The 21,550-nt window shown below is 47.2% G+C and overlaps 2 protein-coding genes across 5 annotated transcripts in view; one reads left to right on the top strand and one right to left on the bottom strand.

Annotated features, from left to right (window-relative positions):
- TRIM23 (tripartite motif containing 23) overlaps nt 1–20,129 on the bottom strand; it is a 66,383-nt gene extending 46,254 nt beyond the window's left edge. The window contains exons 1-2 of the mRNA XM_073584231.1: nt 19,976–20,129; nt 4,157–4,319 (exon numbers count right to left, since the gene is read on the bottom strand). Coding sequence (XP_073440332.1) covers nt 4,157–4,319; nt 19,976–20,077 — 265 coding nt within the window. The 5' untranslated portion in view covers nt 20,078–20,129. The remainder of the gene's footprint in view (nt 1–4,156; nt 4,320–19,975) is intronic.
- Nucleotides 20,130–20,348: 219 nt separating this feature from the next.
- The window catches only part of TRAPPC13 (trafficking protein particle complex subunit 13), a 35,862-nt gene continuing 34,660 nt past the window's right edge, over nt 20,349–21,550 (top strand). For 2 of the 4 annotated variants that reach the window (XM_073584235.1, XM_073584232.1), the window contains exon 1: nt 20,350–20,661. In XM_073584235.1, the coding sequence (XP_073440336.1) occupies nt 20,616–20,661 (46 nt within the window). In that variant the 5' untranslated portion in view covers nt 20,350–20,615. Of the gene's footprint in view, nt 20,662–21,550 lie in introns of all 4 variants that reach the window. The other 2 variants (XM_073584233.1, XM_073584234.1) reach the window with 2 other exon arrangements.

Raw genomic sequence — 21,550 nt, 5'->3', positions numbered from 1 at the left:
GCCATGTTTCTTTCCTCATGTGCAGGCATTGCAGGACCTTAGGCATCCATGGTTAAGACCACTGATTTACTAGTTAGCTAGTTGCTAGTGGTCGTAAGCATGGATACCCAAGGTCCTGCACATGAAGAAAAAGACATCGCAAATCAAAAGAGCTATACTACATCTCTAACTGGAGATTTTTGAGAATATTCTCACACCGTTTTGAAAAGAATTTCCCCCCCCCCCCCCCTTCAACTTGCAGTAGAAAATATCTGAATACTGAGCAGGAATTAAATGGATCCTCTGGCATTTCAGAGACATAATTTAACCCATTTCCATTCTTGCCCCTTCAAAAAGCCATTAAACTTATTTTTACACACACATATATATATATATATATATATATATATATATATATATATATATACACATACATATACATATACATATACATACACACATACACACACAGTGCCTACAAGTAGTATTCAACCCCCTGCAAATTTAGCAGGTTTGATAAGATGCAAATAAGTTAGAGCCTTCAAACTTCACACAAGAGCATGATTTATTAACAGATGCATAAATCTTACAAACCAAAAAGTTATGTTGCTCAGTTAAATTTTAATAAATTTTAAACATACAAGTGTGGGTCAATTATTATTCAACCCCTAGGTTTAATATTTTGTGGAATAACCCTTGTTTGCAATTACAGCTAATAATCGTCTTTTATAAGACCTGATCAGGCCGGCACAGGTCTCTGGAGTTATCTTGGCCCACTCCTCCATGCAGATCTTCTCCAAGTTATCTAGGTTCTTTGGGTGTCTCATGTGGACTTTAATCTTGAGCTCCTTCCACAAGTTTTCAATTGGGTTAAGGTCAGGAGACTGACTAGGCCACTCCAACACCTTGATTTTTTGCCTCTTGAACCAGGCCTTGGTTTTCTTGGCTGTGTGCTTTGGGTCGTTGTCTTGTTGGAAGATGAAATGACGACCCATCTTAAGATCCTTGATGGAGGAGCGGAGGTTCTTGGCCAAAATCTCCAGGTAGGCCGTGCTATACATCTTCCCATGGATGCAGACCAGATGGCCAGGCCCCTTGGCTGAGAAACAGCCCCACAGCATGATGCTGCCACCACCATGCTTGACTGTAGGGATGGTATTCTTGGGGTCGTATGCAGTGCCATCCAGTCTCCAAACGTCACGTGTGTGGTTGGCACCAAAGATCTCGATCTTGGTCTCATCAGACCAGAGAACCTTGAACCAGTCTGTCTCAGAGTCCTCCAAGTGATCATGAGCAAACTGTAGACGAGCCTTGACATGACGCTTTGAAAGTAAAGGTACCTTACGGGCTCCTCTGGAACGGAGACCATTGCGGTGGAGTACGTTACTTATGGTATTGACTGAAACCAATGTACCCACTGCCATGAGATCTTCCCGGAGCTCCTTCCTTGTTGTCCTTGGGTTAGCCTTGACTCTTCGGACAAGCCTGGCCTCGGCACGGGAGGAAACTTTCAAAGGCTGTCCAGGCCGTGGAAGGCTAACAATAGTTCCATAAGCCTTCCACTTCCGGATGATGCTCCCAACTGAGGAGACAGGTAGGCCCAACTCCTTGGAAAGGGTTTTGTACCCCTTGCCAGCCTTGTGACCCTCCACGATCTTGTCTCTGATGGCCTTGCAATGCTCCTTTGTCTTTCCCATGTTGACCATGTATGAGTGCTGTTCACAAGTTTGGGGAGGGTCTTAAATAGTCAGAAAAGGCTGGAAAAAGATATAATTAATCCAAACATGTGAAGCTCATTGTTCTTTGTGCCTGAAATACTTCTTAATACTTTAGGGGAACCAAACAGAATTCTGGTGGTTTGAGGGGTTGAATAATAAATGACCCTCTGAATAAACTTTTCACAATTTAAAAAAAAATTAAACAAAGAAATAACATTCTTTTTTGCTGCAGTGCATTTCACACTTCCAGGCTGATCTACAGTCCAAATGTCACAATGCCAAGTTAATTCCGAATGTGTAAACCTGCTAAATCTGCAGGGGGTTGAATACTACTTGTAGGCACTGATATATATTATATATATATACACATACACACACACACACACACACACACATATATATATTAGCTGAAGAGCCCGGCGCTGCCCAGGCATAGCAACTAACTACGGTTAGTTTAGCAAATTATAACGATATCTATCTCTATATATAAAGCTGAGTGTATAGCCCCGACCACTCCACCCTAATATCCCACATCGTCCCGTCAGCCAGAGCCACCGGACTACTACCCCTAATATCCCACATCATCCCGTCAGTCGGGGGTCAGAACCAGAGCACTGAGTGGAATTGCCCTGACTCCCATACCAATGATCCCTTTAAGGGGGAAGATGTGCCTATAGGATGGAGGATGTGTACATGGGCACGGAAGGGGTTATTCATTTCTGTCATGTGCTCTCTGCTCCTTTTTGGGGGGCAGACAGTGGCTGGGAGCTTGTGTTCCCAGGGATGCTAGATTTCTCCCACCATGTCAGTGTCTGTTGAGGTGTTTTCTGGAGAGGGAAAACTGTTGATCATAGCAACCAATCACAGATCAGCTTCTTTTACACAGCTCTAGTGAAATGAATGATGCTTCGTGATACACATTCAGTTTTATATACATACACAGCTCAAAAAAAAATAAAGGGAACAAACAGAATATAACTAAGTAAATCAAACTACTGTGAAATCAAACTGTCGACTTAGGAAGCAACACCAATTGACAATTTCACATGCTGTTGTGCAAACGGAATAGACGGAAATTGGCAGTCATCCAGACCCACTCAATAAAGGAGTGGTTCTGCATGTGGAGACCACATCTCAGTACCAATGCTGTCTGGCTGATGTTTTGGTCACTTTTGAATGTTGGATGAGCTTTCACACTCGTGGTAGCATGAGACAGTCTCTACAACCCATACAAGTGGCTCAGGTAGTGCAGCTCATCCTGGATGGCACATCAATGCGAGCTGTGGCAAGGTTTGCTGTGTCTGTCAGTAGTGTCCACAGGCTGGAGGCGCTACCAGGAGACAGGCCAGTACACCAGGAAATGTGGAGAGAGCTGTAGGAGGGCAACAACTCAGCAGCAGGACCACTGCCTCAGTCTTTGTGCAAGGAGGAACAGGAGGAGCACTGCCAGAGCCCTGCAAAGTGACCTCCAGCAGGCCACAAATGTGATGTGTCTGGTCTGCACAAACAGTTAGAAACTGACTCCATCAGGATGGTCTGAGTGCCCGATGTCCACAGATGGGGGTTGTGCTCACAGCCCAACACTGTGCAGGATGCTTGGCATTTGCCACAGATCACCAGGATTGGCAAATTCACCACTGGTGCCCTGTGCTCTTCACATATGAAAGAAGGTTCACACTGTGCACATGCGACAGACGTGACAGTCTGGAGACGCCATGCAGAGTGATCATCTGCCTGCAACATCCTTCAGCATGACCACTTTGGCAGTGGGTCAGTAATGGTGTGGCATTTCTTTGGGAGGGCCGCACAGTGTTGGGCTGTGAGCACAACCCCCATTTGTGGATGTCAGGCACTCAGACCATCCTCAGTTAGAATGGACTCAGTTTGTGCAGACATGCACATTTGTTGCCTGCTGGAGGTCATTTTGCAGGCTCTGGCAGTGCTCCTCCTGTTCCTCCTTGCACAAAGGCTGAGGTAGCGGTCCTGCTTCTGGGTTGTTGCTCTCCTACATCTCCTGGTGTACTGGCCTGTCTCCTGGTAGCGCCTACAGCCTCTGGACACTACACAGACACACCAAACCTTCTTGCCACAGCTCACATTGATGTGCCATCCTGGATGGGCTGCACTACCTGAGCCACTTGTGTGGGTTGTAGACTCCGTTTCATGCTACCACGAGTGTGAAAGCACAACCAACAAAAGTGACCAAATCAACCAGAAAGCATTGGTACTGAGATGCGGTCTGTGGTCCCCACCTGTAGAACCACTCCTTTATTGAGGATGTCTTGATAATTGGCAATAATTTCCATCTGCTGTCTATTCCATTTGTACAACAGCATGTGAAATTGTCAGTGTTGATTCCCAAGTGGACAGTTTGATTTTGAAGTCAGGCGATCGATTCACTATAAACCTGATGAAGCGGCCATCCTGCAGGTAATTAGGACAGGATGCATCCCATTTACCTAGTTCAGTAACTTGCCGGTCAAATGGGCAGCGTATGGCTCTGCCATGTAGAGGCAGTCGTGTCAAGCAGTCGTGGCAGACCGTGTGGCCACACAGAAGTAAACGTGGCACCTTGTCCCCTTGCAGAGTGAAGACATCTTCACAAACTCCACACTCCAGAACCTAAAGAATCCAGACAAACAAATAGTTAGGAAACCGGAGGAATAAGGAAAAAGTCTTCTCATCTTCAGTGAATAAGATTGCAAAAACAAGCGACTATGCATCTTACATGTTCTTAAAACCCTCTCAAGATAGAGGCTTTTAGTTTTCCGCTCATTACCAAAAATAGGAATTTGTGTACTCACCGTAAAATCCGTTTCTCCGAGCCATTCAGTGGGGGACAGACCATGGGTAAACCGGAAGAAAAAAAAAAAAAAAAAAAAAAAAAAAAAAAAAAAAAAAAGTTTACTCCTCCCCTGCAGTATACACCCTCTCGCTGGATGAGATCTCCAGTTAAGTGAAAAAAAGCAGGAGGAGCTTAAACAGTCAACAACCATAACTGTGTCACAACCTAAGAATGCCACAATGAGCCAGTAGGCTAAACAGGGTGGGTGCTGTGTCCCCCAAATGAATGGCTCGGAGAAAAGGATTTTACGGTGAGTAAACAAAAATCCCCATTTCTCCTATGCCTCATTGGAGAAGAGGGGGGGGGGGGGGCACAGACCGTGGGACATCCTAAAGCAGTCCCTGGGTGGGGAGCATACACCTGCTAATACCCCATGTAACCACTGAGTCAATGCTGAGGTACTGCCGATTGCAGGATGCGTCTGCCAAGAGCTGCATCCGCAGAGGCCCGAGAATGAATTTGGTAATAGTATGCAGACCTGTTCTGCCGAGGCCTGGTGCCGAATGGCCCAAGAGGTGCCCACTGAACGGGAAGAGTGCGCCTCAATCCCTGCTGGGACAGGCACGTTCCTGACATGGTAGGATTCCTGAATTGCCAAGTGAATCCACCTGGCTAGCGTTGCTTTTGAAGCGGCTAGACCCTTCCTATGCCCCTCAGAAAGTATGAACAGGATATCTGACTTGCGGAAGGGAGCCGTCTGCGACATGTACCATCTCAGAGCCGTAACCACATCCAAGGTGTGGAGGGCCTTCTCAATGCGATGGACTGGCGCAAAAAAAAAAAAAAAAAAAAAAAAACTATTTCCTCCTTGAGATGGAAAGAGGAGTCCACCTTGGGCAGGAAGGACGGGGACATCCTGAGAACTGCTTTGTCCAGATGAAAATTCAAGAATCGAGAACGGCAGGACAGGGCCGCCAATTCCAGAACTCGTCTAATTGACGTAATTGCCATAAGAAAGACCACCTTCCAGGAGAGGACGGTCAGTGAAACGTCCTGCAGCGGTTCGAAAGGAGCCTCCTGTAAGGCCCCGAGAACCAGATTAAAGGTCCCATGATTCCAGTGGCCTTCTATAAAGGAGGCGCTACATGGGAGACTCCATGAATGAACGTCTTGACCTGAAGTTTGGTGGCAATTTTGCATTGGAAAAGCACTGACAAGGCTGAAATTTGGCCCTTGAGCGAGCTAAGCGTGAGTCCTGACTTTATTCCGGATTGAAGAAATCCCAATATGGCCGGAGTGGAAAACAGAGGGAAATCGACCCTGATCCTTGAACCACGAAAAGAAGGCTTTCCAGGTGCGGTGATAGATGCGCATGGACACAGGTTTCCTAGCACTAATCATGGTGGAAGTCATGTCGTGAGAGAACCCAGCCTGTGCTAAAATCCAGGATTCAAAGGCCACGCTGTCAAAGACAGGGCCCGGAGTTCTGGTGATAAATAGGGCCCTGTGAGTAGATCCATGCGATCTGGAAGTCACCAGGGGACATCAGCGACTAGTTGCATTAGTTCTGCATACCATGCTCGGCCAATCTGGCGCGACTAGGATCACTGGTACTCCCTCCACTCTGATCTTCTTGATGACCGTCAGAAGCAAGGGAAGAGGTATGGGAGCCAGAACCAGTGCCATGGCATCTGCTCCGATGGCGCATGGATCTCGCAATGAACTGAGGAACGTTGTTTAGTCTTGAGGCCATGAGAACCACATCCAGAGTCCCCCAACGACGGCAAATCTGTTGAAAGACTTCCGGATGAAGAGACCACTGTCCCGAGGCAATGCCTTGGTGACTGAGAAAATCTGCCACCCAGTTTTCTACACCCGGGATGTGGATTGCTGAGATGGATGAATGGTTGGTCTCGGCCCAATGGAGGATGTGACTCACTTCGTGCATGGCCATCCTGCTCCGGGTACCTCCCTGGCGGTTGATATACGCTACAGCCGTGGCGTTGTCAGATTGGATCCTTATGGGGTGACCTGCAAGGAGATGGTGGAAACTCTGTAGAGCTTATCTGATCGCTCGTATCTCCAAAATGTTGATGGGGGAGACATGACTCCGGTTGACCAACGACCCTGTGCCGTGTGGTGACGAAATACCGCACCCCAGCCGAGAAGGATTGCGTTGGTGGTCACCATCAACTACCTTACTGGGAGAAAAGACCTCCCTTGATCCAGGGAGGACCTCAGTGTCCACCACCTGAGGGCTTGCCTGACCCGCAGGGACAGAAGGATTCGACTGTCCAGGGAGAGCAGGTTCTTGTCCCAAGCTAACAGCAACACATGTTTTAAGGGATGGATATGGAACTGTGCAAGTCGAACTGCTTCCATGGCTGCCACCATCTTTCCGAGAACTCATGCTGAAACAAATGGAGTGAGAAACTGGTCGGGAAAGAGTCCATGCTGCCTGTTGTAAGGCTTGGGTCTATTCTGGAGGGAGAATGACAAACCGGCGAGAAGTGTCCAAGACCATTCCTAAAAAGGAAATCCGCTGAGCCGGTGTTGGGAAAGACTTTTCGAAGTTTCTTTCACCCCAGGTGAGAAAGTGTATTTATTGTTATATATCCACGGATTCCTCGCAGGCTGGAAGGGATGGACCCTTGATGAGCATGTCGTCCCAATAGGGTAACACCACTATTCCGAGAGTGGAGAATGGCCATGACCTTGGTAAAGACCCGGAGGCGGTGGTGAGTCTGAAGGGCAACGCAACGAACTGGAAGTGTTCCTCGTGAATTGCAAAACAGGAACTGCTGGTGAGACGGGTAGATCGGAATGTGAAGGCAAGCGTCCTTGATGTCAATGGATGCTAGGAACGCTCCCTTTTCCATGGAAGCGAAATTGATCAGAGATTCCATTCGGAATCGCTGTACCTTGACAAACTGATTTAACTGTGAGATCCAGAATGGGTCGCATCGTCCCATCCTTTTTTTGGGGACCACAAAAAGGTTGTAATAAAATCCCGTGAACCTTTCATGATGAGGGACTGGAATGATGACTCCATCCCTTAGCAGAGCCTGAACAGCCCAGAGGAAGGGAAAAACTGAGATGAGGGGGAGAAGATTCGGAGGACACCAGCTCCCTGACCCACTTGTCATGGACGACCGCGAGCCAAGTGTGGCTGAAGGAAAGTAGGCGACCGCCTCTGTCGGTGTCCGCCGGATACAGCACCAAGTCATTGGGTAGGAGATCTATGAGATCTGGCTCCCCTAGATCCAGAAGCCCTAGGCCTGGGTTTCTAAGAGCGGTTAGGTCTGTATGAGACCTGGGAGCCTTTGTCTCCGCGAGGAGACAGACCTGATCCGGAAGAGAAGGACCAACTGGAATTTTTACGAAAAGATCGAAAACTTGTCGGCTGTTGGTTGCGAAACGGCCGAACAGCCTTTTGTTGAGGAAGGAATTTAATTTCCCCCGGTAGCATCAGAAGTGAGCTGGTCCAGTTTCTCTCAAAAAGACAACCCATTTGAAAGGGGAGAGAAGTCAATGATCTTTTAGATGTGGCATCCGCCCGCCAGTCACGGAGCCATAGGGCTCTTCTAATGGAGTTCGCATTAGCGGCAGTTTGAGCAGCGCAATTGGCGGCATCAAAAGAAGCGTCCACTACAAAGTCCGCTGCGTGAATTATCTGCCTGGCAACCATGGTTGCCTCCGGAGGAAGATTGGTGCACTGGAAGGAAGTAACCAAGACTTCTGCCCAAGCGGCTATTGCCTTAGTGACCCAAATTGCCGCGAAAGATGGAAAAAGCACTGATCCTTAAGCTTCAAAAACTGAACGGGCAAGGTAGTCAATCTGACGATCGGAGGGGGTTTATGATTGAGGAACCCCGAGAAACGGATAAGAGTTTTCAAAGCAAGACGCGATACAGGAGGGTCCACCGGACTGGACTGTATCCAATCCTTCATTAGGTCTGGATCAAAAGGGTATTTAGCCTGAGTAGAGTTTTGCCCTGTGAACTGCTTATGTGGACGATCCCTACGTTTCTGGACAATTTCCATAAAGTCCGGATGGCTGGTAAACCTGCGAACACGCTTGGTTTTCTTAAGTGAGATAGGATGTGCTGGAGCGGGAACATTATCCTCATCCAACTTCAGAATCCTGTTGACTGATTCCATAAGAGAATCAAGCGACTCTTGATCAGTTGGGGGATTCTGAGGGGCTGACGTGTCAGAGTCGAATTCAGAGTCATGCTCGCTGAGAACTCCAGGGAAGGGAGAGCGAGAGACAGGAGTCGCAGATGCTGAGGCGTGACTGAGACTAGGGGACACGTCATGGGTCCGCTTTCTAGAGACCTGATCATCCCTTAAACGATTACGGCCCCTGCTGGTGGACGGTTCCCGGCCGACGCCAGAGTCTTCCTTGGGGGGGGTACGGACGCTTTATGACTTAGAGTCCTCCCAGAGGGAGAATATAGCCTGGGTCAGAGACTCTACCAACCGTGACAAGGATGCAGCCCACTCAGGGGTACTAAACGCAGGTGGCCCATCAGCAGCGGCGGGCAATTGAGCGCAGGCCAGGTCGTAGTCCGTGCATAATGGATTAGTCTGCACTGGGTAAGGCAGACTTGCAAGTGGTACACATGGTAAAAACAGTGTGCTTTTTTAGCAGCCCATTTAGCCTTAGATTGAGACATAGCGCTCCTGAAAGGGTTAACGGCAGAGTCTGTCTGCAGCTTCAGGGAATGTGCCGGGAAGGGGGGTTAAGCTGAGGGCAGATGCAGCTTACCCGGTCCGATGCTGTGTCCCCCCGGGAGGAATAGCGGTGGCCCTGCGGTGTCACCCGGGATCCAGCAGAATGCTCATTGCTGTCCGAGCCATCCATGCAGGCCCTTATCCTCCTGGGCTGATGTAGCAGAGCTGAAGGAGCTCTTAAAAGGGCATGCTCAGTCGATCCTCCCTATGGTAGGGGGATGGAGAGCTATGGGGGCAGATTCAGGGCCTTCGGAAGCACTGTCCAGTCTTCTCCATTTCGTGCGCCTGCCCTCATATCCATGGATTACCGGAACCGGTCGTAAGGATCATCGCCATTATTGCCAGAGGAATCAGCCCCAAAGTCGCAGGAAAGTGTATGGGGAGGTATACTCAGCGTGCTTGCCTGTTGGTTCGGGGGAAAGCGGGCCATAGAAATGAACAGTCGCCCCCTTCACACCATTAATTCAAAAATAAAATAAAAACGGTGGGGTCTGAAACCAGACCCAAGTGCCTCCTACAGACACTAAGCATGAACTGGAGAAGTCTCATTCAGCGAGAGGGTGTATACTGCAGGGGAGGAGTTAACTTTTTTTCTGGTTTACTTAGTGTCCTCCTAGTGGCAAGCAGCATAACACCCACTGTCTGTGTCCCCCAATGAAGCGTAGGAGAAATGTGCTTTCGATCCCTTTCCAATAAGTGCTGCTCTGAAGCTGGTGAACGTGCCAAATCTAGCCGTCTGTGCCCCTGACCTCCACCGATGCTGCTACATGAGGCAACATTGCCTGTGTACTGTATTGGAGAACAGACCGATCAGGAGAGCGGTGCAACAATGCCAGCGGTCCAAATTGTCCATCAAGCAAGAGCACAATACACAGCAAAAAGTCAGGAGGCCTCAGAGGAGATAACCTCTTTAGGGAAAAACCTTTTTTGCCCTCATTTTATATCCACTGTGTAGTGCTAAGATGTTAATGGCCATCAGGAATCCATATTGGTAGCCTGTCTTTAAGGAACCTTAAAGATATTAGACAGTAACAATTCAGCTTATGTTAGCCTTGTATTTTCTGTAATTTTCCCCAACACCTGGACCACACAGCTCGTTTATTAATCTTTAGTGGGAAAGCGTATGCTTATAGTGTCATCCAATTACTGCAGAGTTTAGTTATCCACGTTTAGTGAGAATGGTCATGTTTATAGTATGGTAAAACATTTGGTACCAGGAGAGCTTTTGGCATATTTTATCCGGTGATGTATTTGTCCGATGTTGATTGAAGAGTTGGCCACTCCGCCAGAGGGATACTATATCGGACAAATAGAACTTGCTAGGGCTTGTGTAATACTTGGTAAGGCCAAGTTCACCTTAGCATGGTGCTGCAGACTTCTTTCCTTATAGCTCTGCCTACTTTCACACGCTTCCCACATCTTTAACATTGGGTATGCAGGGACATGCGGATACAGTAAACATTAGTGCAAAAATCACAGGCAGAAGAAGTTAGGTCCAGATGATTTTGGAGTTAAATCTGTATGGAGTCTTCTGCACTAATATGTTTACTGTATTGTCTGTACTTCTAGTGATTGCTACAGGCTCTGCCTGCAATATTTGCACTATTTAAAACACGGTCATCTATACCCATAGGGAATGTAACAAGCTCCTTTTGTGCAGGTGGTTTCTGTTATATGTACTATATACACTGTTTGGCTACATGTTATATATGGTTTCCCTGCTTAGTCAGCAGCAACCCTGTTCCTAATTTTTCTATTATTTTTTAAATTAGTGTAATAAAATTCAGTGATTTTATTGGCAATTTATACTGTTTTTTAGTGGTGCAATTTATATTCAGTTTTTGTAGTTTACCCAATTTCAAGCTACAGTTAGGTCCATATATATTTGGACAGAGACAACATTTTTCTAGTTTTGGTTCTAGACATTACCACAATGAATTTTGAACAAAACAATTCAGATGCAGTTGAAGTTCAGACTTCCAGCTTTCATTTGAGGGTATCCACATTAAAATTGGATGAAGGGTTTAGGAGTTTCAGCCCCATAACATGTGCCACCCTGTTTTTTAAAGGGACCAAAAGTAAGTGGACAGATTAAATAAAATGTTCATTTCTAGTACTTGGTTGAAAACCTTTTGTTGGCAATGACTGCCTGAAGTCTTGAACTCATGGACATCACCAGACGCTGTGTTTCCTCCTTTTTGATGCTCTGCCAGGCCTTCACTGCGGTGGTTTTCAGTTGCTGTTTGTTTGTGGGCCTTTCTGTCTGAACTTTAGTCTTTAACAAGTGAAATGCATGCTCAATTGGGTTGAGATCAGGTGACTGACTTGGCCATTCAAGAATATTCCACTTCTTTGCTTTAATAAACTCCTGGGTTGCTTTGGCTTTATGTTTTGGGTCATTGTCCATCTGTAGTATGAAATGACGACCAATCAGTTTGGCTGCATTAGGTTGGATCTGAGCACACAGTATGGCTCTGAATACCTCAGAATTCATTCGGCTGCTTCTGTCCTGTGTCACATCATCAATAAACACTAGTGACCCAGTGCCACTGGCAGCCATGCATGCCCAAGCCATCACACTGCCTCCGCCGTGTTTTACAGATGATGTGGTATGCTTTGGATCATGAGCTGTACCATGCCTTCACCATACTTGTCTCTTCCATCATTCTGGTAGAGGTCGATCTTGGTTTCATCTGTCCAAAGAATGTTCTTCCAGAACTGTGCTGGCTTTTTTTAGATTTTTTTTTTTTTTTTTTTAGCAAAGTCCAGTCTAGCCTTTTGATTCTTGATGCTTATGAGTGTCTTGCACCGTGCAGTGAACCCTCTGTATTTACTTTCATGCAGTCTTCTCTTTATGGTAGATTTGGATATTGATATGCCGACCTCCTGGAGAGTGTTGTTCACTTGGTTGGCTGTTGTGAAGGGGTTTCTCTTCACCATGGAGACTATTCTGCGATCATCCACCACTGTTGTCTTCCGTGGGCGCCCAGGTCTTTTTGCATTGATGAGTTCGCCAGTGCTTTCTTTCTCAGGATGTACCAAACTGTAGATTTTGCCACTCCTAATGTTGTAGCAATTTCTCGGATGGGTTTTTTTGTTTTTGCAGCTCAAGGATGGCTTGTTTCACCAGCATGGAGAGCTCCTTTGACCGCTTGTTTCCTTCACAGAAAAACCTTCCAAATGCAAGTACCACACCTCAAATCAACTCCAGGCTTTTTATCTGCTTAATTGAGAATGACATAACGAAGGAATTGCCCACACCTGTCCATGAAATAGCCTGGGAGTCAGTTGTCCAATTACTTTTGGTCCCTTTAAAAACAGGGTGGCACATGTTAAGGAGCTGAAACTCCTAAACCCTTCATCCAATTTTAATGTGGATACCCTCAAATGAAAGCTGAAAGTCTGAACTTCAACTGCATCTGAATTGTTTTGTTTACAATTCATTGTTGTAATGTCTAGAACCAAAGTTAGAAAAGTGTTGTCTGTCCAAATATATATGGACCTAACTATTTGAGCACTTGTGTAATTATCAACTCTTTAGAATGAGAATCAGTGCAAAAAGCCGGATTACTTACCGGTAATGCTCTTTTAATGAGTCCACGACAGCACCCACTGGAGGTATCGGATCCGCCCATTTGGAACAGGAAACCCTACAGGAAAGATAAAAGGGGCGGTCCGCCTTTCCTCCTCAGTTTTACGTTTCAGAGTACCAGAAGGACCGCCAAGGATTAGGCAATGTTCTCTTATTTTAACATCTTTCTTATCCATTATTTGGTTAATATACTTTAACTATTGATATCTTTAGGGGGGGGAAGTGAGCGGGTGCTGTCGTGGACTCATTAAAAGAGCATTACCGGTAAGTAATCCGGCTTTTTACTCTTCGCCACGACAGCACCCACTGGAGAGATTCCAGAGACAATCACCTGGGTGGGACCACCGTGCCAAGGATAGTCCTGCCAAAGCTTAAGTCAGAGGTTGATGAAAGATCAAGTCTGTAGTGCTTATAGAAGGTAGAAGGGGATGACCAAACTGCCGCCTTACATATAGTTTCAATCGGAACATCTCCCTTTTCCACCCAAGAGGTTGCCATTGCCCTGGTGGAATGCGCCCTGATGTTCCCTGGAGGATCTTCGTTTTTTGCGGAGTAGGCTAAACGAATGGCCTCTCTGATCCACCGGGAAATGGTGCTCTTCGTGACTCCATACCCCTTCTTACAGCCCTGAAAAGAAACAAATAGGGCCCTGCTCTGCCTCCAACTGTTGGACCTCTCAATACATTTTAGGACAGTTCTTTTGACGTCCAGAGTATGGAACTTCTGCTCTTCCGGAGTAGAGGGATTTTTATAGAAGGTTGGGAGGAGTATCTCCTGAGATCTATGGTATTTTGTTGCCACTTTTGGCAGGTAGGCAGGGTCTGGTTTTAATACTAATCTGTCTTGGTATTCTTGGAAAAAAGGTGGATCTATTGACAAGGCTTGGATATCACCCACTCTTCTAGCTGAGGTTAGTGATACTAAGAGGGCCATTTTAAGTGCCAAGTATTTGAAGGGTATGGTGTCGATCGGCTCAAAGGGGTCTACCGTTAGGGCGTCTAAGACCAGATTTAGATCCCATGTAGGGCCGGAGGGTATGTGGATTGGAGCTATTCGTTCACATGCTGTAATAAAACGAGTTATCCACTTGTTGCCTGCTATATTATGGCCATATAGTGCTCCTAATGCCGATATTTGTACTCTCAGTGTATTTACTGCTAAGCCTAAGTCTTTCCCCTTCTGCAGAAATTCCAAGATTGGGATTATCGGAACTTCTGCTGTATGAGGTACTGTATGGAATTGAAGAAATTTTTTCCATATTCTAGTGTAAATTTGGGTTGTGGACTGTTTTCTACTTTGTAGTAGTGTAGTAATTAAGGACTCCGAGAATCCTCTTGTCCTCAATAACTGCCTCTCAAATTCCACGCCGTCAAGTGCAAGCTGAGCACTTGAGGGTGGAAAAAGGGGCCTTGGGAGAGTAGATTGGCAGTCGGAAGGATCCAAGGATCTGTTATTGACATAATCTGCAGCCACGAAAACCACGGTCTTTTTGGCCAGAACGGTGCTATTAAGATTATTCTTGCTTTGTCGTCTCTGATCTTCCGAATTACTTGAGGTAGGAGGATCAATGGAGGGAACGCATACGCTAGGTTGAAATTCCATGGAACTAGAAAGGCGTCCAGTATGTTTGGGTGATCTGACGGAGATAGGGAGGCAAATGTTTTTATCTGCCTGTTCTCCCTTGTGGCGAAAAGATCCACCTCGGGTTGTCCCCATGCGTCTACTATGTCCCTGAAGACCTTCCGATTGAGGCACCACTCTCCTTGTCATAGAGTGTGACGGCTTAGGAAGTCTGACTTTTGATTGCTCTCGCCTCTGATATGAAGGGCCGAGAGGGACAAAAAATAGTTTTCTGCTAAGTTTAAAATTCTTGCCGCTGAAGACATCAGAGTCTCTGATCGAGTTCCTCCTTGTCTGTTTATATATGCCACTGTGGTGGTATTGTCCGACAGGATCCTTACATGCTTCTGTTGGAGCTGCGGAAGGAAGTTGTATAGAGCATAGAACACTGCAGTCAGTTCTTTTAAATTAGATGAGTAATCACATTCCTCTTTACTCCACCTTCCCTGATAAAACCCATTCTCCATGTGGGCTCCCCAGCCCTGGGGACTGGCATCGGTGGTTACGATACAGGATGGAACTATAACCCATGGAACTCCTGAACATAAATGGTCATCGTCTAACCACCACTCTAGGGAAGTCAAGACTTCTTGTGACAGGGTTATTTTGCTCTGTAAATGACCACTATGTCGCTTATCCTCCTGGAGGATCTGGTGTTGTAGCGTACGGACATGGTACTGGGCCCACCGGACTGCCGGGGTGCAAGAATTTAGTGATCCTAATAGTGACATTGCTCCTCTTAAGGATACACGTGGTTTATCTATAGCTGCTTGTATTTTTTGTTTTGTGAGGATGATTTTTACCTGGGGTAGTAGACATCTCTGGGTCAAGGAATCTAGTTGAAATCCTAGAAATGTCTGGAGAGATTGCGGATCGAGTCTGGACTTTTGGATATTGATGATCCAGCCAAGGCTCTGAAAAGAGGAGATTGCGTCAGTCACGCGTTCAGTACATTGTTTGACTGAATTCCCAATTACTAGGAAGTCGTCTAGATATGGTACAATTAGAGTGTCCTTTTGGCGAAGGTAGGCCATCACTTCTGCCATCACCTTGGTAAATATTCTTGGTGCCGTGGAAAGCCCGAAGGGCATTGCCGCGTATTGGAAATGATGAATCCTTCCCTCGACTTCCACTGCGACTCTTTGGTATTTCTGGAATCTGTTGTGTATAGGGAGATGATAATAAGCATCTTTTAAATCAATCCCTGCCATTACGCAATTTGGGAAAAGAAGCTTTATAGTGGATCTAATTGATTCCATTTTGAACTTATAATTTTTTATAAATGAATTTAGCTTCTTTAAATTAATAATGGTTCTAAATGTACCGTCTGGTTTAGACACCAAAAACAGGGGAGAGTAAAAGCCTCTACCCTGTTCCTCAGGGACGTCAACTAAAACTTTTTTAGCTAGCAGGACTCGAATCTCGTCTTCGAGAGCCTTTTGCTGAAGTGAGGAATTAAGGCGAGTTATAACAAAGAACTCATAGGGGATCCGAAGGAATTCAATCTTTATTCCTTCCTTAATTATGTTTAAAATCCATGGGTTTAACGTAATTTTTTCCCACTTGGTAAAAAAAAATTTTAATCTACCCCCAACTGGTGGGTCTAAACTTTTAATTTCTATCTCTCCTATATGTTGGCCCTCTGAAGATGGTACCCTTCTGCTTTTCGTCTTTCGTGGCCCATCTATTCGTTCTGTCCGATTGTCTTCTTCTCCCGAATGGCCGTCTCTTAAAGGTTTTCCTATAAAACGGAATGGGAGAATCACTGAAGGCCTTTTTCCTTTCTTTTGCCTTGGCGAGAATTTCGTCTAAGGCTTTTCCGAAGAGGAACTCACCCTCGCATGGGGTTGCACTAATTTTGGATTTTGACTGTGCATCCCCTTTCCAGCTCTTTATCCACAGCGCACGTCTGGCGTTATTCACCAGGGCTGCCGACCTTGCTGCCAGTCTTAGGGTGTCCGCTGAAGCGTCTGCCATAAAGGCAGCTGCCCCTCTTATCAACGGGATGGCTGCACGCAGTTTCTCCCTTGACACTCTTTGCTCAATCTGCTGGTCTAATTGATCTAGCCATACCAGCATTGACCTAGCAGTACATGTGCTGGCTATTGCGGGTTTGAATACCCCGGTGGTGGATTCCCAGGACCTTTTGAGCGAAGATTCAGCCTTTCGGTCCAATGGGTCTGCTAACAATCCTGCGTCCTCGACCGGGATCGAGGTTTGTTTGGAAGTGCAGGATATGACAGCGTCCACCTTTGGTATTTTAGTCCATTTTAATAGATCTTCATCAGTGAACGGGTACTTCCGTTTTGAAGCGGATGGGAGAAAACCCCTCTGGTCGTGTTTTTCCCACTCCCTTTTGATGAGATCTTTAATTGCCGGTATCACTGGAAATGATCTCCTCTTTTTCTCTGCCAATCCCGCAAACATAATGTCCTGCGCGGTCTGGGCTCCCCTTTCCTCTTCACACCCCATAGTATTTCTAACCGCTTTTACCAGGTTATCTACGCTGTCCAGTGGAAAACAAGCGCGTCCTTCCACCTCCGAGGATGATGAGGACGTGGATGCGGAGCCTGAGTTTAACTCCTGTTCTTCCTCTGACTCTGAACTAACAATGACCTGTTTTCTATGACTGGACTCTGCGGGAGTGCTGGCGCGGTTGATGGCTTGTATTTCCTCCCTAATTATGGCTTGGATATCCTTAGGAGATATCGTCGACCCCTGCCTGGTCTCTTTAATGCATTGTTTGCAGAGTTTTTTGGGGTAGGAGTCAGGGAGAGGCTCTGAACATAATGCGCATTCTTTATGTTTTGTTTTTCCTTTTTTCTTTGACTGAAGTGGGAGGTCAAAGGTAAAGAGAGGGGGGAGGGGGTTAGCTTAATAGGTAGAGCATATACTTTGCACACTCACCCAGTGAAGCTTAATACCGGTTCGGATGGCTGAGACGGTTTGGATCGGGTTTCTGCTGCCTCGCTCCTGCGGGCAGTCTCTGTCCTAGTGCTGCGGTCCCTGGTGGAGTTGCCCCCAGCTGAATCCCCTGCTGGGGTCTGCGACTCTGCGGGGGACGACATGGTTCCAACGTTGCAGCGCTGTTTTATGTATACACTTATCGTACCCCCGGAAGTCGCCCTGACACAGGGCGCATGCGCCGCGTCATCGCCATCTTACCCCGGAAGTTCAACCATTACTTCCGGGGTATAGGAGCGTCGGGCGCCGGCCCGCTCCACCGCTACTGACACGCGCGCTCATGGCCTCACCATCCATGCTATACCCCCACTGATGGGGGGGGGGGGATCCCCCGGATGCCAGACCGGCCCGCTCCCTGGTAAGACCGGGCGGCCCTCCCCGGACCCGGCCATTACCACTATGCCACCAGATGAGGGGGGAGCCGTCAAACGGAGTCTCCCCTGACGCTGCTTCCGGACCGCAGCCCCTGCCGTTCCCGAAGAGACCGCACAGGCGGATGCATGGCCCAGGTAAGATCCTGCTCCATTTGGAACAGGAAACCAAAACTGAGGAGGAAAGGCGGACCGCCCCTTTTATCTTTCCTGTAGGGTTTCCTGTTCCAAATGGGCGGATCCGATACCTCCAGTGGGTGCTGTCGTGGCGAAGAGTAAAATAGTGATGTTCTGGCATCACATCCTGGACCTCCTCCACAGATTGGACCCTCAGCCTTCAAACCTTTGTTAGCGTTGTGGTTTGGAGGTAGGTTCACAGTTCCATATCTTTTGGTCTTGTCCTGAGATCATCGAATTTTGGGTAGAGGTTAAGGCTTTGATATGCGGGGGTCCTTTTTGTGGAGGCGAGACTGGATCCAGCTATTTATCTTTTAAAAGTCCCTCTCAGAGGGATGGGAAAGAACTCTGCAGCATCAAGAATATGAAGTAATAGCCTAGAAAAGCATCTAATAGCTCTTCACTGGAAGCCGACCTCTCCCCCCCAATCAACATTTGCAGAACAGAATCACTGACATTCGTAGGCTGGAATACACGACGGCCTTGATGAATGAGTGTATGGACAGATTTGACATTGTATGGGCCCCTTCGGATTATTATTGGGCTCAAAGTAGCACCTAAGGTTCTTCTTTATCCTTACTGCTACAGGTTTTGTGCTTTTCTCCCCCTCCTCATCCTACCTTGTGTCTGTCCTGTCTTTTGTGTAGTTAACTTAAGTTTTATTTGATGGTTTAATAATCAGCGCTAGTATACAGTGGTGTCTAATATATCCCTCTGAAAGCGTTACTAGAAAGTCTAGCTACATTTTAGTTTTCAGTGTATTATCTGGCATTTTGGTTTTTCCATCACTGGAGAGAACGATCCCTACTACTCTATAGTATTGAGTTTTGCCTTGTAGTTCCTTTAATTTACAGCAATTTAATCTCGAGAAAAGGTTTCTGAATATATTTGCATTCTTTTTAATGGTTATACTGGAAAAATTTATTAAATATTTAGCTAAAGTTAATTTGTCAGTAGGATCAACCCATCAACAGCTGAATGAAACGATACCTTGATATCTGCTGTCTGATGTTTAATTCCAGAGAAAGCTATGTTTTTCTTATATGTAAATGAGCTGTTCCAGACTATGGGCCGAACACATCTCCCTGAGGATCTGCCTCCAGAGACAATTTCAAATTTGTTTGTTTTTTTAATTCATTTATAGAGATTTTTATTTAAAACAAGGAAGAATTACCAGTGTGTGACCTGTAACCAACACAGAACTGAATTCTTACAAATACATTTGCTGCAGCTCTCACAGCTCTGCTGTATAACAACCCTGTCTGCCTGTGAGATGGAAGCTGAGAGGAACCTGCAGATGGGTCAGGTATAATCACACACAGCTCTGCAGTGAGCTAGGAGAAGAGAGACTGGCCATTACACAGGTAATGCCCCTTTATATAAAAAGCTCTGGAGGCAGATTCTCAGGGATAACTGTATCCAGACAGATCTTAAACTCTTCACGACATAACCAACATACGCCTCATGTGTCCCACTCCCTGCCTCATACACTGAGCCTGCATCTTTCCTGGCAGGTGATGGCCGATTTAATCAGCCATCATGTGCCTTTACCGAGAGCAGGCGGCGCAGCGCACGCCGTCACCTGCATTTAACATACATTGGCAAGGGGGGGGGGGGGGGGAAGAGTCATTGCACGCAAATGAGCGATCACAGGGCACTGATGGGTTGCTGACAACCGAGGGTCTGCTGAAGACCCCCCCATGCCTGGCATTACAGCAATCACAGCTTCAAGTCCCCTAAGGGGCTATTAAATACAGAAAAGTGAAGCCCACTCCACGTGTAGCATCCGCACAATCGCACTGACTCGGAGAATCAGGTAGCCAGCGCAGTTTTTCTGTATAGTGCACATGGTGGCTTTGCCGCACACTGATGGCTTTGCAGCCCGGCCCGCAGACTCCGGCTCCGCTGCAGCCACATCTGCCCGTGGCAGCACCGTGCGCAGGCGCAGTCTAGGGCTGCCGGGCAGACGCGCTCCGGCCCTGTTGTCACCGTCACACCGCCATGCACTCACGTCCCTCCGGCACCCGCTCACCTTCACTGCTCCTCCGGGGCCCACCCGGCTCTGCCTGCTGCTACTCTCCATCCTGCTCGCTGAGCCGTGCCTATTTGCTGCTGCGGCTGCAGCCACGGCCATATTGGCAACTAGCTGTACCAAAGCACTGGCGGGGGTGGAGGGTAACGAACAACAGCGAGGGATACATATAAATGTCATTTTTACAGCTAACCATCAAAATAAATCACCTCCCAGAAAAACACTTTTATGTGAGTAGTAGTGTAATTTTATTTTCCAAAAGTTGTAAGTGAAATTACAACGAATTACCCCCCCCTTGTAATGATGGTTCGATCCAAATTCTGCCAGTAATTGCACAACTGTATAAAATAGACGGCACCGAGTGTCGGCCATCTTTAGTGTGGGCAATAAGCAGCAACGTCATTATATAGGTAGGGGACGGCGATGTAATTCGGCCTTTGCGCTTATGTGTCGCCGGTGTTTCATGTAACGGATGTGATATAACTATATATCACTTATTATAACGAGAAAAGGAAGGTCACGTGATCCGAGCGCCGCACTGGTGACGTCACACGCCGGAGTATCATCTTGCGGAGGAATTTTGTTCCCTGAGAGGACCCGTAGAAGCCTTCCTAGGAGTGACACGGACGGTGTAGGCGCCATGGACATCAACCAGCCTAAACAGGAGCACCTACTAGCTCTTAAAGGTACCGAGGCCGGTGGGGGGAGTGCTGAGCACTGGGGTGGGCGCGGGCTGAGCCGGGGTCAGTGTGGGGGGTCTACTTCCTGTAGTTGTCCAGCCTTGGTCCTCTGCACAGTCTACTCTCGTGTCTCGCAAAGCAGGTGTAAGGAGCCGCTCCCGCCTCTCCTGTCAGGCGCTGCAGTGGTTGCTCTGGAGAAGCCAGATCATGTTTTGTCCCTACTTTCCATAAATGACAACTCCCCTCCTCCTCCCCCAGTCTGCCGGCCTCCGGGGTGTGCACAGCTGGGCTCTGCTCCATTCACTTCAATGGAGATTAATTGCAATACCAGACCAAACCCACAGCAGGGGTGGCGCTGTGTCTGAAAGGAATCAGCCATGTTTTTAAAGTTCTGGGCAACCCCTTTAAGCATCCTATTCATGTTCAGGTGCTTTCACATTGCATGGACTATGCCGTACGCACCGACTGAGCCGTAGTCTATAATGGTGCCGACACAGTGAGTGTGCACTGCTCCGTGCATCATTTTCCGGCGTATAAGCCTACTGGAGGCAGACGATCAGGCTGCTATCACATTGTGTTCAGGCACTTATTTGTCATTCCCATCTGAGTTTCCATCCAAACGCCCCGCAAAACATAATTTGGACACATGCGCCGATGGGGCCATAGACTATAATGGTGTCACCAGAGCAAACATGGGCTCTGACGGTCATCGTTTTTGAGCGTATGTGCCTACTGGAGGCGGATACCAAGATGCAGTCTATTATGTCTGTCTGCCTCCAGTAGGAGGACTTGCTCAAAAATTATTCATGGCAGAAAGCATGTTTGCTCTGCTGGCACCATTATGGCCCTGTTGGCGCATACATCCAAACTCATTTTTGTTTTTTTGGGAGGGGAG

Source organism: Dendrobates tinctorius, unplaced genomic scaffold (assembly GCF_039654945.1).
Source record: "Dendrobates tinctorius isolate UK_male_01 unplaced genomic scaffold, ASM3965494v1 ptg000083l, whole genome shotgun sequence".
Classification (NCBI taxonomy): domain Eukaryota; kingdom Metazoa; phylum Chordata; class Amphibia; order Anura; family Dendrobatidae; genus Dendrobates; species Dendrobates tinctorius.
Note: the sequence above shows the minus strand (reverse complement) of the source record. Positions and strands in the feature narration are given on the sequence as shown.